Source organism: Aquarana catesbeiana, linkage group LG06 (assembly GCF_042186555.1).
Source record: "Aquarana catesbeiana isolate 2022-GZ linkage group LG06, ASM4218655v1, whole genome shotgun sequence".
NCBI classification, from domain to species: domain Eukaryota; kingdom Metazoa; phylum Chordata; class Amphibia; order Anura; family Ranidae; genus Aquarana; species Aquarana catesbeiana.
The window spans coordinates 82,928,036-82,944,985 of record NC_133329.1 but is presented as its reverse complement, the minus strand read 5'-3'; the positions used below and the strand labels follow the sequence as shown (position 1 = coordinate 82,944,985).

At 47.2% G+C, this 16,950-nt stretch overlaps 1 protein-coding gene across 2 annotated transcripts in view; it reads right to left on the bottom strand.

Moving 5' to 3' along the window:
* Positions 1 to 16,950, bottom strand: part of RGS11 (regulator of G protein signaling 11) — a 266,061-nt gene that overhangs the window by 204,372 nt on the left and 44,739 nt on the right. For both annotated transcript variants that reach the window (XM_073636325.1, XM_073636326.1), the window contains exon 3: positions 9,465 to 9,515. In XM_073636325.1, coding sequence (XP_073492426.1) covers positions 9,465 to 9,515 — 51 coding nt within the window. The remainder of the gene's footprint in view (positions 1 to 9,464; positions 9,516 to 16,950) is intronic.

The following is a 16,950-nucleotide window of genomic DNA, read 5'->3' as shown; positions in this document are numbered from 1 at the left end:
ACCCGCACTGCAACAGCAAGGCACAACCCGCCCTGCAACACAGCCACAATCCACCCTGCAACAGCAAGGCACAACCCGCCCTGCAACACAGCCACAACCCGCCCTGCAACACAGCCACAACCCGCCCTGCAACACAGCCACAACCCGCCCTGCAACACAGCCACAACCCGCCCTGCAACACAGACACAACCCGCCCTGCAACACAGACACAACCCGTCCTGCAACACAGACACAACCCGCCCTGCAACACAGACACAACCCGCCCTGCAACACAGACACAACCTGCCCTGCAACACAGCCACAACCGCCCTGCAACACAGCCGCAACACAGCCACAACCCGCCCTGCAACACAGACACAACCCACCCTGCAACACAGACACAACCCGTCCTGCAACACAGACACAACCCGCCCTGCAACACAGACACAACCCGCCCTGCAACACAGACACAACCCACCCTGCAACACAGACACAACCCACCCTGCAACACAGCCACAACCTGCCCTGCAACACAGCCGCAACACAGCCACAACCCGCCCTCCAACATAGCCACAACCTGCCCTGCAACACAACCACAACCTGCCCTTCAACACAACCACAATCCGCCCTGCAACACAGCCACAACTTGCCCTGCAACACAGCCACAACCCACCAGCCACAACCCGCCCTGTAACACAGCCACAACCCCCTCACCCACCGTGCACAGCGCATGCGCGCTCGTCGCTGACGCTGGTAAACAGCCAATGGCCGGTGTGTACCACGTGATCGGCTGTGATCCTTTCACAGCCAATCACTAAATCTCAACAAACCGTGGTAACGAGATGATACCGGGTTCTCCTCCTCACACACCGATCATGTGTGAGAAGGAGATTGCGGTAACATCTCGTTACCGCTTACAGTGTACACCAATCACACTGATTGCCCCCCCCAATAAAGAGGACCTGTCATCACCCATCATAGTACCTGTCACAGTTCATCTGAGTACCTGTCACAGTCCATCAGAGTATCCGAGTACCTGTCACAGTCCATCAGAGTATCCGAGTACCTGTCACAGTCCATCTGAGTAGCCGAGTACCTGTCACAGTCCATCTGAGTAGCCGAGTACCTGTCACAATCCATCTGAGTACCCGAGTACCTGTCACAGTTCATCTGAGTACCCGAGTACCTGTCACAGTCCAATGAGTCCATATGAGTACCTGAGTACCTGTCCCAGTCCATATGAGTACCTGAGTACCTGTCCCAGTCCATCTGAGTACCCGAGTACCTGTCACAGTTCATCTGAGTACCCGAGTACCTGTCACAGTCCATATGAGTACCCGAGTACCTGTCACAGTCCATATGAGTACCGAGTACCTGAGTACCTGTCACCGCCCTTCAGAGTACCCGAATACCAGTCACCAGCCCATCAGAGTACCTGAGTACCTATCTGTAGCCCATCAGAGTACCCGATTACCTGTCACCAGGCCATCAGAGTACCCGAGTACTTGTCACCAGGCCATCAGAGTAACCAAATACCTGTCACCACTCCATCAGAGTACCCGAGTACCTGTCACCAGCCCATCAGAGTACCCGAATACCTGTCACCAGCCTATCAGAGTACCCGAGTACCTGTCTGTAGCTCATCACGTTACCCGAGTATCTTTCTCCAGCCCATCAGAGTACCTGAGTACCTATTTGAATGAATGAATGAATAATTTGTAAAGTACTGCAAATGCAAACTGAATCGTCTCAAGGCGCTGAATGCGTTTTGTGTTGTCAGCTTCTTAGAAGAAGAAGGTCTTGAGTTTTTTCCTGAATCCAGATGGTTTTCTTCCATGCGGATGTAAGTCGGAAGAGCGTTCCATAGCTGAGGTCCTTGGACTGCGAACCTTCGTTCTTCCTTTGCTTTGTAGCGGAATTTGGGATTTGCAGCCCATGCCTCACAGAATATACGTTGGGGTGTTTGCTTTCCAAAACGGGGTAATTTTGTGGGTAATTCCACTGTCCTGGTGCTCCAGGACCTTCAAAAGTGTGTGTAATTTATGCTCCTAGAACGCCTGAAGGTACTACTTCAATGTTGGACCTCTGTATGTGGTTAGGCTGTGTAAAAGTCTCACATGTGGTATCGCCATACTTGGGAAGAGTAGCAGAATGTATTTTGGGGTGTAATTTTTGCTATACATATTTATAAATTGACAACTTTGTGTAAAAAAAAAAAATTCGTTTTCATTTTTCCCCACATTATTCAAAAACTTCTGGAAAAAAATAACCGTTCAAAAGACTCATTATGCCTCATAGATTATACGTTGGGGTGTTTGCTTTCCAAAATGGGGTCATTTTGTGGGCAATTCTATTGTCCTGTTGCTCCAGGGCCTTCATAAGTGTAATAGGTGGTTGAGAAATTAGATGTGTCATTTATGCTCGTAGAACGCCTGAAGGTGCTACTTCAATGTTGGGCCTTTGTATGTGGCCTAGCTGTGTAAAAGTCTCACACATGTGGTATCGCCATACTCGGGAAGAATAGCACAATGTATTTTGGGGTGTAATTTGTTGTATGCATATGCTGTGTGTGAGAAATAACCTGATAATATGACAATTTTGTAAAAAAACGAATTGTGAACTGAAACTGAATTGTGGGAAAAAATGACAACTTAAAAAAACTCACCATGCTACTTAATACCTTGGAATGTCTACTTTCTAAAAAGGGGTCATTTGGGGGGTATTTGTACTTTCCTGACTTGTTAGTGTCTCAAGAAATGAGATTCACCTGATGTACTGAAGGCCTGATCAGATGTGATCAATTTTCAGTGATTGGCACCATAGTTTGTAGACGCTATAACTTTCACAAAGACCAAATAATATACACTAATTTGGGTTATTTTTACCAAAGATATGTAGCAGTATAAATTTTGGCCAACATTTATGAAGAAAAAATACTAATTAGCAAAATCTTATAACAGAAACAAAGAAAAAGGCATTTTTTTCACAAAATTTACGGACTTTTTTATTTATAGCACAAAAAATTAAAAACCCACTAGTGATTAACCACTTCAATACTGGACATTATCACCCCCTTCCTGCCCAAGCCAATTTTCAGCTTTCAGCGCTGTCACACTTTGAATAACAATTGCGCGGTCATACAACACTGTACTCAAATGAAATTTGTATAACTTTTTCCCCACTAAGCGTATATTTATTGGTTTGCGCAAAAGTTATAGCGTCTACAAAATAAGGGGATAGATTTATAGCATTTTTATTTTTTTAATTTTTTTTTACTAGTAATGGCGGCGATCTGCGATTTTTATCATGACTGTAATATTGCGGCGGACACATCGGACAATTTTGACACATTTTTGGGACCATTTACATTTATACAGAGATCCGTGCTATAAAAATGCATTGATTACTGTATAAATGTGACTGGCAATGAAGGGGTTAACCAGGAGGGGGAGCTGTAGGGTTAAATGTGTTCCTAAGGAGTGATTCTAACTGTAGGGGGAGGGGATTCACAACGGGAGGAGACTGATCGGTGTTCCTCTATACAAGGAACACACCATCGGTCTCCTCCCATCTGACAGGACGTGGATCTGTGTGTTTACACACACAGATCCACGGTCCTGCTCGTTTACTGGGCAATCACGGGTGCCCGGCGGACATCGCGGCCGCCGGGCACGCGCACCGGGACCCGAGTGATGTGGCGGGCGCGCGCCCCCTAGGGATCCTGGAAGGCAGCGCCGTCATATGACGGCGGCCCAGGATAACAGCTGCACTGTCCCGCCCTCATATGACGGTGGCCGGGCAGCAAGTGGTTAAATACCACCAAAAGAAAGCTCTATTTGTGTGAAAAAAAGGAGGCAAGTTTCATATGGGTAACAGTGTTGCATGACTGAGTAATTGTCATTCAAACCGTGAGAGCGCTGAAAGCTGAAAATTGGTCTGGGCAGGAAGGGGGTGTAAGTGCCCTGTATTGAGGTGCAAAATCTGATTAGTCGCAACATGTAGCTCAGATGAGCCTTTCAGATACTGTGATAGAAGGAGGCCCTGTAAAATACCAGGCTAATATTCGGCTTTCACTTATCTCGAGCCTCCAGATCAAATTTTCATAATGCTCCACTTCAAAAATGAGCCTGTCTTTTAACATCCTAAGAAATGTAATGTTAATATTTCAGGCCTGCATGCGGCTCTGGCATTACACAGACCTCTGAAAATGAATTTTCTGCCTCTGCATTAGCAGATGAAAGAGATATCTAGAGGGAATTTGCAAAGTAGAAAAAAAATATACTGAAGGAAAAAAAAAAAAAAAAAGGTTTAAAAGAGGATGTTGGATGAACACCGGGCCCCAGGAGGTTGGGGAATTGTGGAAACAGTGCAGAGGAAAAGCCAATTCCTTCCAGGCCTGAAGACTCGCAGGGAATTAAGATCATCAGTTCTGGGACTTCTACAACGTATTTCAATGTTAGAATAACACCTGTGCTTCTTCTGGGACAACGAGCTTGGTTAAGGGAATACATTTATAAGAACTTCCTTTGCTGACTTAGTTTGGAAGGTGCTAGAGGCTCCAAATCCTTTGTCCTCCGGACTTCCCTTCAGTCAAGCACAGTTGTACAGAGTTCTTTCCTGGACTGAAATTGCTCACTCTGATTTTAGTGCACACTGTGAGCCTCTCACAATCTGCATCAGAAGCTGCAGCAAGTCAGATAGAGCCCACAGCAACGCACTGTAGCACCCTCCTAGTTAGGTGCTTATAGGTGTAGGTAACTTTATTTATTTTTAGGCTTCACTGAAGTCAGTGGAGCTGGATTTGATTGTAACAGGCTGTTCTGCACTTGCAGGCTTGCCTACTTTCCCTTGTATTTCAGTAGGTTCTGGAAGGGGAAGATCCTGGGCTGATTATTCATACAGCTTCAGACAATCCCTGGTCCAGAGAGTGACCAGCAGAGGGCTGAGGTGTGTATAAATAGTCTGGGGCCTAGAACAGCAGGGTACTTTGTCTATAGAGAAATACAGTACCTGCTGGCACACGGATACTGTGCTCGTGACTAGTGGTAGTCACTATAATAGGGCATATGAGTTAGTAAGAGACATAATCCATAAATGTTGCTACTGAAAGATAAATGTCCATAAGTCCATTGATAAATAATGGCAGCAGCTGTCCTCGGAGAAAGCCAGCTCTGTGGAATAAGCAAAAGAGGGTAACGCAGGAAGCGCCACTTGAGTGTAGTCAAGGCCATCTTTACCGGGGGGGCAAAAGGGACAAGTGCCCAGAACATTGTTGGGCCCAAAGCAGCTGCCCCTTTAATCCCGCAGTGCCTCTGGAGCTGCTCAGTTCCCTCACTTGTAAATACAGAAGCACTGCATTTGTATTTACAAGTGACAACGCTCCTCTTCCGGTGGCCGCTCAAACCCCTCCCTCCTCTATACATCGATCTCTAAAAGAGAGCAGAGGAGGAAGTGGTGAGGAATCTACACAAGCGCCGAACGCTATAGGAGAGCAGAGGAGGGAGGGGGCGGGGATGCTACCCAGAGAGTCCTCCTGACTGGCAGCCTGCACGGACACACTGTGAGTATTGCTCTGCAGCCCCACTCTCTGAAATTTTCTAGGTGGTGGGAGAGGAAATTGGGGGAGCTCTGGAATGGGGAAGAGAGCTTTGTACTTGGGGGGGAGATGTACACAGTGCACCCCTCAGCCCTGCACTTCGTACGAAGAGCACCCCTCAGTCCTGCACTCTGTACACAGCGCACCCTTCAGCCCTGCACTCTGTACACAGTGCACCCCTCAGCCCTGCACTCCGTACAAAGAGCACCCCTCAGCCCTGCACTCTGTACACAGCGCACCCCTCAGCTCTGCACTCTGTGCACAGCGCACCCCTCAGCCCTGCACTCTGTACACAGCGCACCCCTCAGCTCTGCACTCTGTACACAGCGCACCCCTAAGCACTGCACTCTGTACACAGCGCACCCCTCAGCTCTGCACTCTGTGCACAGCGCACCCCTCAGCCCTGCACTCTGTACACAGCGCACCCCTCAGCCCTGCACTCTGTACACAGCGCACCCCTCAGCTCTGCACTCTGTACACAGCGCACCCCTAAGCACTGCACTCTGTACACAGCGCACCCCTCAGCCCTGCACTCTGTACACAGCGCACCCCTAAGCACTGCACTCTGTACACAGCGCACCCCTCAGCCCTGCACTCTGTACACAGCGCACCCCTCAGCTCTGCACTCTGTACACAGCGCACCCCTCAGCTCTGCACTCTGTACACAGCGCACCCCTCAGCCCTGCACTCTGTACACAGCGCACCCCTCAGCCCTGTACTCTGTACACAGCGCACCCCTCAGCCCTGCACTCTGTACACAGCGCACCCCTCAGCCCTGCAATCTGTACACAGCGCACCCCTCAGCCCTGCACTCTGTACACAGCGCACCCCTCAGCCCTGCACACTGTATACAGCCCACCCATCAGCCCTGCACACTGTACACAGCGCAGCCCTGCACACTGTACACAGCGCACCCCTCAGCCCTTCACTCTGTACACAGCGCACCCCTCAGCCCTGCACTCTGTACATAGTGCACCCCTCAGCCCTGCACTCTGTACACAGTGCACCCCTCAGCCCTGCACTCTGTACACAGTGCACCCCTCAGCCCTGCACTCTGTACACAGGCGCACCCCTCAGCCCTGCACTCTGTACACAGCGCACCCCTCAGCCCTGCACTCTGTACACAGCGCACCCCTAAGCCCTGCACTCTGTACACAGCGCACGCCTCAACCCTGCACTCTGTACACAACGCATCCTTCAACCCTGCACTCCGTACACAGCGCACCCCTCAACCCTGCACTCCGTGCACAGCGCACACCTCAGCCCTGCACTCCATACACAGCGCACCCCTCAACCCTACATTCTGTAGATAGCACACCCCTCAACCCTGCACTCCATGCACAGCACACACCTCAGCCCTGCACTCTGTACACAGCGCACCCCTCAACCCTGCACTCCGTACATAGCGCAACCCTCAACCCTGCACTTTAATAATGTGCTGTAACCTCTAGCAACCAACCAGTGAGCTGTAATGACGTGATGTTACCTCTAGCACCAGTGAGTGGTAATGATGTGCAGTAACCTTCAGCAACAAATCAGTGAACAGTAATGATCTGCTGTAATTTTTAGCAACCAAGTAAGGAGCAACAGTAATTTGCAGTAACCTCTAGCAACCAATCAGTTTGTAGCAATGATGTGCAGTAACCTCTAGCAACCAATTGGTGAGGGGTAATGATGTGCAGTAAACCTCTAGCAACCAAATTGTGAGTGGTAATGATGTGCAGTAACCTCTAGCAACCAATCAGCGAGCAGTAATAATGTGCAGTAACCTCTAAAAACCAATCAGCACGCAGAAATGATGTGCTGTAATCTCTAGCAACTAATCATTGAGCCATAATGTGTGCTGTAACCTCTAGCAACCAGTCACTGCCTGATCTGCTGCAGTGAACTGATTTGGAGTCTAACTGCTATTTATTGTATTTCTCAGAATGGGGGCTGGGGGGGAGCAAAAATGTTTGCCCAGGGTCCAATCAATATTAAAGATGGTCCTGAGTATAGTATTGGTAAAAACAATTTAATCACAAAGATACAAAGCACTCACAAGATATCAGTTAAAAGTATGCTCATCTGTTAGTATAGTGTCCTTCAGGTGTCCTTGTGCTCTGAGCGACAGGCAGCTGCTGGTGGGGACGTTTTTAATAAGATAAATGTTTAAAAACAATCCACTCACTCTCCATGTCAAAGCTGTAGGCATGTCAGTCTATGAAGTTTGCTGCCCCATTCTCCCGATCTACGCTGCTGTTTCACTGAATCACTAGAGGAAGCCAAGGATACAGAGCTGCGGGAAAACTGCAGTGACCTGTCAGATAGCCTGGGACGCTGTGACCAATCAGAGCGTTCCGGAGGCTTAACCACGCCTCCATCGTCAGAGGTTGACAGTTCACATGAGTTTTCCGCGGCTCTCTGTTTCCTCCAGCAATTCAGTGAAACAGCAGCGTGGATCAGGAAAATGTGGCAGCGGACTTCACAGACTGACATTCCTACAGCTCTGACATGGAGAGTGAGTGGATTGTTTTTAAACATTTATTTTATTAAAAACTTCCACACCAGCAGCTGCCTGTCCCCTCTCTCTCTCCATTATGTTTTGACTCCTCTGCAATTGCCCCCCCTCTGTAATTGCCCCCCCTCCTCTGTAATTGCCCGCCTGCTGCTCTGATCCCCCTGCTGTCCGGGCCCCCCTATGTGCTGGGGCCCCGTGGTACCCCCTGTCAGGGGGGTATTGGAGGGAGGAGAATTTGTGCTGGTAGGGGAAGAAGATTTGTAATAGGAGGGGATGGGGATAATGGCACCCCAATCGCGAAACTTCTTTTGGGTAACAGCCATCGCATGATTCTGTTTACGTGATTTTACCGCGATTTGTCGGATGACAATCGCGGCAAAATCGTGCCGTGGTTGGGGTGCCATGCCATGCGCCACATAAATGTTCGGGTTTAGCTTGAAGAAAAGGTGGCAGTCCTAGTCCTCAGACAAAGTTTTCATTAGTTCTGGGTATACAAAGGCTTACCCTAATCCCTATCCCAGTTCTTCAAATACTTCTGTGCATTAACGAGGCAATAGAACCTGGGACAAACAACGGGCCAGTGTGGGGTCTGCGCTAAAGCACTAACGTGTACTGTGGTGCGGTACCCTGCCAAAAACGGTATATGAACCTTTATTTGTGTAATTTGGTGCAATAGGCAGCCTATTCAAATGATCAGCGTTTAGACTTCAATATTGTAATTTATGAAAGGGCTGACATAACACAAGTATTCATATGCAAATAAACGGGCTGCCATAACACACATTGAGGTGTGTGCATTATCACCACACAATAGTGTGAATGGGCCCTGAATTTGGCTATTCATATGCAATTTTCATAATTTGGGTAGAACGTTACTAAACAAGTAAAAAAGGCTACAGCAATTACAGCACCTTCTACTATAAACACCCAGATGGGATTTTCTGTCCATAATGATACTTGATTGGAGGCCATATTGGCTGACTTTAAGGAGGGAGGAAAAGTGAATGTCATTTCAGAAAAACTACAGATTCTTCCAATTTATGAGACTGTAAGGGGTGGCACCGGGAGGCCAATCAGGTTCTCTTTTATGCACATATGCTGACAATAGAAGAGTGAACGTAAGGATGACTTAGTGCACTGCTGGTCTTACACTGTCCAATCATAGGTTGGAGGTGACCAAGCTCTGCAGGCAACATACTGCCCAAGAATTTGAGAGTAGAAGCTTCTAGGTGATGTTTCTCACAAAGGTAATTTGATAAACCGCAACCAAGTTTCAGCTACAGTGAGTGACAGCATGGTTTGGCAATTTATTGAACACTGTACAAAATTCCTTTAAATATCCAATAACAAAAACCATTCACAAAATAATGTAATGTAGAGGGGACTCACCTTCCTCTGTGATGGAAAGTTTTTGTATGAGCCATTCTACCACGTCGTTACCTAGATTAATACACAGAGAATTATCAGCAATTTTAGAACAGGAAGATATACAAGAAATGCTAGCTTCTTGCAGTAAATGTCATCTTAAAAAGATCGAATACAAAAGTTTTAGGGACTTAACCCTTGGGTGGTTCAGTGGAAATGCAGTTGGCTAAAGGGAAAATACCACAGTGTAGTTGTAAATGGGGTTTACTCAGAACAGAGACCAGTTACTAGTGGTGTACCACAAGGCTCTGTACTAGGTCCTGTTCTATTTAACCTACAGTGCCTTACAAAAGTATTCACCCAGCTTGACATTTTTTGTGTTTTGTTGCCTCACAAACTGGAATTAACATGGATTGTTTGAGGATTTGCATCGGTTAATTTACAGAACATACCCACAACTTTGCAGATTTTTTTTTTTTTATTGTGAAGCAAACAACAAATAGGACAAAATAACAGAAAAAGTCAATGTGCATAACTATTCACCCCCCTAAAGTCAATACTTTGTAGAGCCACCTTTTGCAGCTATCACTGCTCCAAGTCGCTTTGGATAAGTCTCTATGAGCTTGTCACATCTTACCACTGGGATTTTTGCCCATTTCTCCTTGCAAAACTGCTCCAGCTCCTTCAAGTTGGATGGTTTGCACTTGTGAACAGCAATCTTTAAGTCTGCAGTGAGGTAGAAAGAAATCCTGGATAGCCGCACTCTGGGATAAGGACATCTTTATTTCAATAAAATCCAAACATACAGTCAATAGCAGAGACGTACAGGGTGGTAGACTGCTTATGCGTTTCACATCATTTGGATGCTTATTCGTAGCTTACAAATGATGTGAAACGCGTTAGCAGTCTACCACCCTGTACGTCTCTGCTATTGACTGTATGTTTGGATTTTATTGAAATAAAGATGTCCTTATCCCAGAGTGCAGCTATCCAGGATTTCTTTCTACCTCACTGCAAACCAGCAAAGCCAGCACCTGGAACCAGTTCTTACTAGGGCGGTGTCATTCCAGAGCAAGAGTGTTTGTGAGCTGCATCTCCTTTTTTCCAATCTTTAAGTCTGACCACAGATTTTCTATTGGATTGAGGTCTGGGCTTTGACTAGGCCATTCCAACACATTTACATGTTTCCCCTTAAACCACTCAAGTGTTGCTTTAGCAGTGTGTTTGGGGTCATTGTCCTGCTGGAAGGTGAACCTTCGTCCTAGCCTCAAATCACACACAGAGTGGTACAGGTTTTACTCAAGAATATCCCTGTATTTAGCACCATCCATCTTTCCCTCAACGCTGACCAGTTTCCCAGTCCTGACTGCTGAAAAACATCCCCACAGCATGATGCTGCCACCACCATGTTTGACTGTGGAGCTGGTGTTCTTTGGGTGATGTGATGTGTTGGGTTTGCGCCAGACATAGCGTTTTCTTTGATGGCCAAAAAGTTCAATTTTAGTCTCATCAGACCAGAGCACCTTCCTCCATACATTTTGGGAGTCTCCCACATGCCCTCAAAGCGTGCCATTTTGTTTTTTGCTGAAAGTAATGGCTTTCTTCTGGCCACTCAGCCATAAAGCCCAACTCTATGGAGCGTACGGCTTATTGTCATCCTATGTACAGATACTCAAGTCTCTGCTGTGGAACTCTGCAGCTCCTCCAGGGTTACCTTAGGTCTCTGTGCTGCCTCTCTGATTAGAGCCCTCCTTGCCCGATCCGTGAGTTTTTGTGTGCGGCCCTCTCTTTGCAGGTTTGCTGTTGTGCCACATTCTTTCCATTTGGTTATGATAGATTTGATGGTGCTCCTAGGGATCATCAAAGATTTGGATATTTTTTTATAACCTAACCCTGACTTGTACTTCTCAACAACATTGTCCCTTACTTGTTTGGAGAGTTCCTTGGACTTCACGGCAGTGTTTGGTTAGTGGTGCCTCTTGCTTAGGCTTTGCAGTCTCTGGGGCCTTTCAAATAGGTGTGCATATGTAATGACAGATCACGTGACACTTAGATTGCACACAGGTGGACATAATTTCACTAATCATGTGACTTCTGAAGGTAATTGGTTGCACCAGAGCTTTTTATGGGCTTCATAACAAAGGGAGTGAATACATACGCACATGCCAATTATCATTTTTTTATTTCTGAAAAATAGTTTTATGTATATATTTTTCTAATTTTACTTCACCAACTTAGACTTATGTGTTCTGCTCCATCACATATAATTCAGATTAAAAAAACATTGAACTAAAGGCTGTAACAAAATAGGTAAAAAGCCAAGGGGGGTGAGTGCTTTTGCAAGGCACTGTATATGTAAGTGTAGCACCCTCTAGTAGGCTAGGAGTGAGACAGGGTTTTTGTCAGTGCAGGCAAATTTTTGTAGGCCTGACTGGCAGCCAAGCCTGTCTCTGTTTTGATTCCTGGGTTGGCAGAAAGCCAAGGAGAGCTGGATAACTCAAGGCAGCATCTCTATGACCTCCCACTTATTTCCAGAACATGCTAGCATGGTCTGGAAAGAGAGGAGAGGTGAGGTGGAGCTGCCTGGAGCATTCTTAGGGCCCTGACCAATCTTCAACTTGGATTGGCAGGGGGCAGGCCTCCTCAAATACTCAGGGTCAGCCCAGCTGGGGGAGGAAGTGTTTGGGTGGAAGCTGGAGATGGAGTGTTAGGCTGTCGTTGCATTTGAGGGCTCCCCAGTCTGGGGGGTGACCATGGACCTGGGCTTGGGTGTGGACAGGACCCTCTTAAGACACACAGAAGTGTCCTGGACAGAAGATACAGGAACAAGGAGAGGACAGCAGGAGAACACTGCCAGGCAAGTCTCCAGGAGGAACAACAAGTTGCAGCCAAGAGGGCTGGTGAGTGACATACAGTCAGGAGGACTGGGAGGCACGTCTGAGAAGACTGGGAGTATGCAGTCTGGGATGGGTGCAGAGCCAGTGGAGTGGACCGTGGTGGCATGGGCGGTGGAAAGAGGTAGCTGCAGCCAGGAGGGCTGGCAGGGCCTGAAAATGTGGTGCTGGCATCAGTAGTCACGTGGGACAGCTAGCACTAGGTCTACCTCAATTTTTGCTACACTAAAGGGGCCTGCAGTCCCTGCCTGCAAGGGGCATTTTTCTTAGGCCTGGCTGAGCCGTTGTCAGGCCTAAACTACAGTGCTAGCTGGTCCTGGAGGAACTGTAACTAAGTGATGTTCTGGAGTTGGAAGTGAGGAGGTGTATATACAGGGAGTGTATATAGTTCTATCCCAAGTCTCTATTTTTCTGCAATCAAGTGGGCATCCCATACCTACCCTAACCCCATCCAAGTTTAACCCCCCCAATAAATAGTAAATAAAAGTTTTCTGTCTACCAAGTGGCTGAGGATTGTGTGCCTGGTTGTGCAGGGTGACAGACAGACCACAACTACTGGCAGTCCCTACAGGGGTACTGCTACATAAGTGGTATAATTACAGGTTTGTTGGGCAAGGTATACCTTTTTGCTGATGATACAAAGGTGTGCAACAGGGTTGATATTCCTGGAGGTGTCTGTAATATGGAACATGATTTGACATTGCTGGAAGATTGGGAAACTGCAGTTCAATGTTTCTAAATGGCAAATAATGCACCTAGGGAAAAATAATCCCTTGAGAGAGTGCAGCATTGGGGGTACAGTGTTGGCCAGCACTACAGAAGAAAAAGATTTGGGGGTACTTATTTCAGATGATTGCAAAATGAGTAAACAGTGTGACCAGGCAGTGGGAAAAGCAAATAGAATTCTCGGATCCATCACTAGAGGGATTACCAGCAGGAGGAAGGAGGTTCTGATTGCCCTATATAAATCTTTAGTGGGACCTCTTTTAGAATTCTGTGTCCAGTTCTGGAGACCTCACTTACAGAAAGATATTGATAAGATACTCCAGAGACGGGTAACAAAAATGGTGAAAGGTCTGGCGGATAAAACATATTGAACTTAATAAGTTCAGTCTGGGAAGAAGGGAAAGGGGAGACATTTGAAACTTTTCAATACATCAAGGGGGTGAATAAGGTTCAGGAGGGTAGTTTTTTCAATATGAAACCTAAGTCAAGAACTTGGGGACATGACCTCAAACTAACTGGAGGTAAGTTCAGAGTTCAAGTTAGCTTCAAGTTTTGTATCTCTATATTGTTCTTGTCCTACACTCGTGTCTTCTTTTCCCATGATTTACAGTGAACATAATTACCCTGTGATCGCAAGTCATCCCTTACATACGTCTACATCCTCAATCAGCTCTGTGCTGTTTGTAATTAGTAGGTTAAGAAAAACCATTTGTCTAGTTAGGGCATCCACAAATTGACACATGAAATTGTCCTCCAAGGCACAAGATGAAATTTTCCTCCAAGACACAAGACATTCAAGAAATGATGAGCCTTATATGAGTGAGCAGTTCCATCTGCCCTGTCAATACCTGGGTAATTGAAGTCCGCCATGATAATCACATTGCCCTGCTTCACCACCATTTCTAACTGTGAAAGGAGATCAGTCTCCTTTTCGTCCTTCAGGTTAGGGGGCCTGTAGCTAATCATTTTCCTTTTGTTTCTTCCCTTTGTAGCTCCAGCCACAAGGATTCCACCCCCTTTGCCCTGTTAAAAATGTCATCCCTCGTATTCATCAGTAAATCATTCATGATATACATTCACACCTCTCCCCTTCATGTGAGCTGTCAAACCAGGTCTCTGATGCTCCCACGAAGTTGAAGACCTCCTCATGGATGAATATATGGATCATGCCCCTCTAGGGAGAGTGGGTCAGCCTGCAAGATGACCAGCCCTTTGGTGTACTGCTGAATCTAGTTCCTGTGTAGGCTCCATGCCGGAATTTACACATGGTTTATGACCTTCCCCCCTTCTCTCAAGACTTTGTAAGCATCTAGGAGATTGGCCACTCCTGATTACATCCTGGGGAAATGGTTAATGGGCATAATGACAGGTTCTCTTTAAAGGCACCTACACCAAAGGCCATTCATTTATTTGGGCAGAGTATAAGAGGCTTTGTCCTATATCAATCATGCACCTATATCAGGGGTCCACAGACTTTCCAAACAAAGCGCCAGTTTACTGTCCTCCAGACTTTAGGGGGCCCTGACTGTGGCCAGTGGTAGTAAACAGGGCCTCAGGCTTAGTGGTCAATAGGAAGAAAAAGGTTACATAGCACCCGTTGACAGCAGAAGCAGGAATAGTGCCCCATCATTATTGTCAAAGGGAGGAATTATGCCCCATCATTGATATTAGTGGGAGGAAAAGTACCCCATCATTGGTGTCAGGGGAAGAAACGGTGCCCCATTGCTGTTATCAGTGGGAGGAATAGTGCCACATTGTTGGTATCAGTGGGGTGAAGGAAAAGTAGCCCCACCCTTGGTATTAGGGGGAGGAATAGTGTCCCATAGTTAATGTCAGTGGGAGGAATCATTGGTTACATAGTTACATAGTTACATAGTAGGTGAGGTTGAAAAAAGACACAAGTCCATCAAGTCCAACCTATGTGTGTGATTATGTGTCAGTATTACATTGTATATCCCTGTATGTTGTGGTCATTCAGGTGCTTATCTAATAGTTTCTTGAAGCTATCAATGCTCCCCGCTGAGACCACCGCCTGTGGAAGGGAATTCCACATCCTTGCCGCTCTTACAGTAAAGAACCCTCTACGTAGTTTAAGGTTAAACCTCTTTTCTTCTAATTTTAATGAGTGGCCACGAGTCTTGTTAAACTCTCTTCTGCGAAAAAGTTTTAACCCTATTGTGGGGTCACCAGTCCGGTATTTGTAAATTGAAATCATATCCCCTCTCAAGCGTCTCTTCTCCAGAGAGAATACCGTATTTATCGGCGTATAACACGCACCGGCGTATAACACGCACCCCAATTTAGGAGGGAATTTTAAGGAAAAAAAACTTTTAGGAGGGAAGTTGAAGGGAAAAAAACTTACATTTAAATGCCCATCATTGCAGCCTTCTCAGTGCAGCCTTGCCCCAGTGCAGCCTTGTCAGTGCAGCCTTGTCAGTGCAGCCTTCCCCAGTGCAACCTTGTCAGTGCAGCCTTGTCAGTGCAGCCATGTCAGTGCAGCCTTGTCAGTGCAGCCTTCCCCAGTGCAGCCTTCCCCAGTGCAGCCTTCCCCAGTGCAGCCTTGCCCAGTGCAGCCTTCCCCAGTGCAGCCTTGCCCAGTGCAGCCTTCCCCAGTGCAGCCTTGCCCAGTGCAGCCTTGCCCAGTGCAGCCTTCCCCAGTGCAGCCTTCGATCCCCTGTCTTCAAAATCGCCGACCGCGATTTGAAAATGGCGCCGCTGGCGCCGAAATACACAGAGCCGGTCCTCGGCTCTTTCCGGCGGCTCTCGTTCACTTTCGGCTCCACTCGTAGTCCCGAGCGGAGCTATCCGAACCTAGCCGAGTAGGTTCGGATAGCTCCGCTCGGGACTACGAGTGGAGCCGAAAGTGAACGAGAGCCGCCGGAAAGAGCCGAGGACCGGCTCTGTGTATTTCGGCGCCGGCGGCGCCATTTTCAAATCGCGGTCGGCGATTTTGACATTTTGACAGCTTGGGATCGCATGGTATCGGCGTATAACACGCACCTGCGACTTTCCCCTGATTTTAAGGGGAAAAAAAGTGCGTGTTATACGCCGATAAATACGGTAAGTTCAGTGCTTGCAACCTTTCCTCATAACTAAGATCCTCCAGACCCTTTATTAGCTTTGTTGCCCTTCTTTGTACTCGCTCCATTTCCAGTACATCCTTCCTGAGGACTGGTGCCCAGAACTGGACCGCATACTCTAGGTGCGACCGGACCAGAGTCTTGTAGAGCGGAAGAATTATCGTTTTATCTCTGGAGTTGATCCCCCTTTTAATGCATGCCAATATTCTGTTTGCTTTGTTAGCAGCAGCTTGGCATTGCATGCCATTGCTGAGCCGATCATCTACTAGGACCCCCGGGTCCTTTTCCATCCTAGATTCCCCCAGAGGTTCTCCCCCCAGTGTATAGATTGCATTCATATTTTTGCCACCCAAATGCATTATTTTACATTTTTCTACATTGAACCTCATTTGCCACGTAGTCGCCCACCCCATTAATTTATTTAGGTCTTTTTGCAAGGTTTCCACGTCCTGCGGAGAAGTTATTGCCCTGCTTAGCTTAGTATTGTCTGCAAATACAGACATTGAACTGTTTATCCCATCCTCTAGATCGTTTATGAACAAATTAAATAGGATTGGTCCCAGCACAGAACCCTGGGGAACCCCACTACCCACCCCTGACCATTCCGAGTACTTCCCATTTATCACCACCCTCTGAACTCGCCCTTGTAGCCAGTTTTCAATCCATGTACTCACCCTATGGTCCATGCCAATGGACCTTATCTTGTACAGTAAACGTTTATGGGGAACTGTGTCAAATGCTTTTGCAAAATCCAGATACACCACGTCTACGGGCCTTCCTTTATCTAGATGGCAACTCACCTCCTCATAG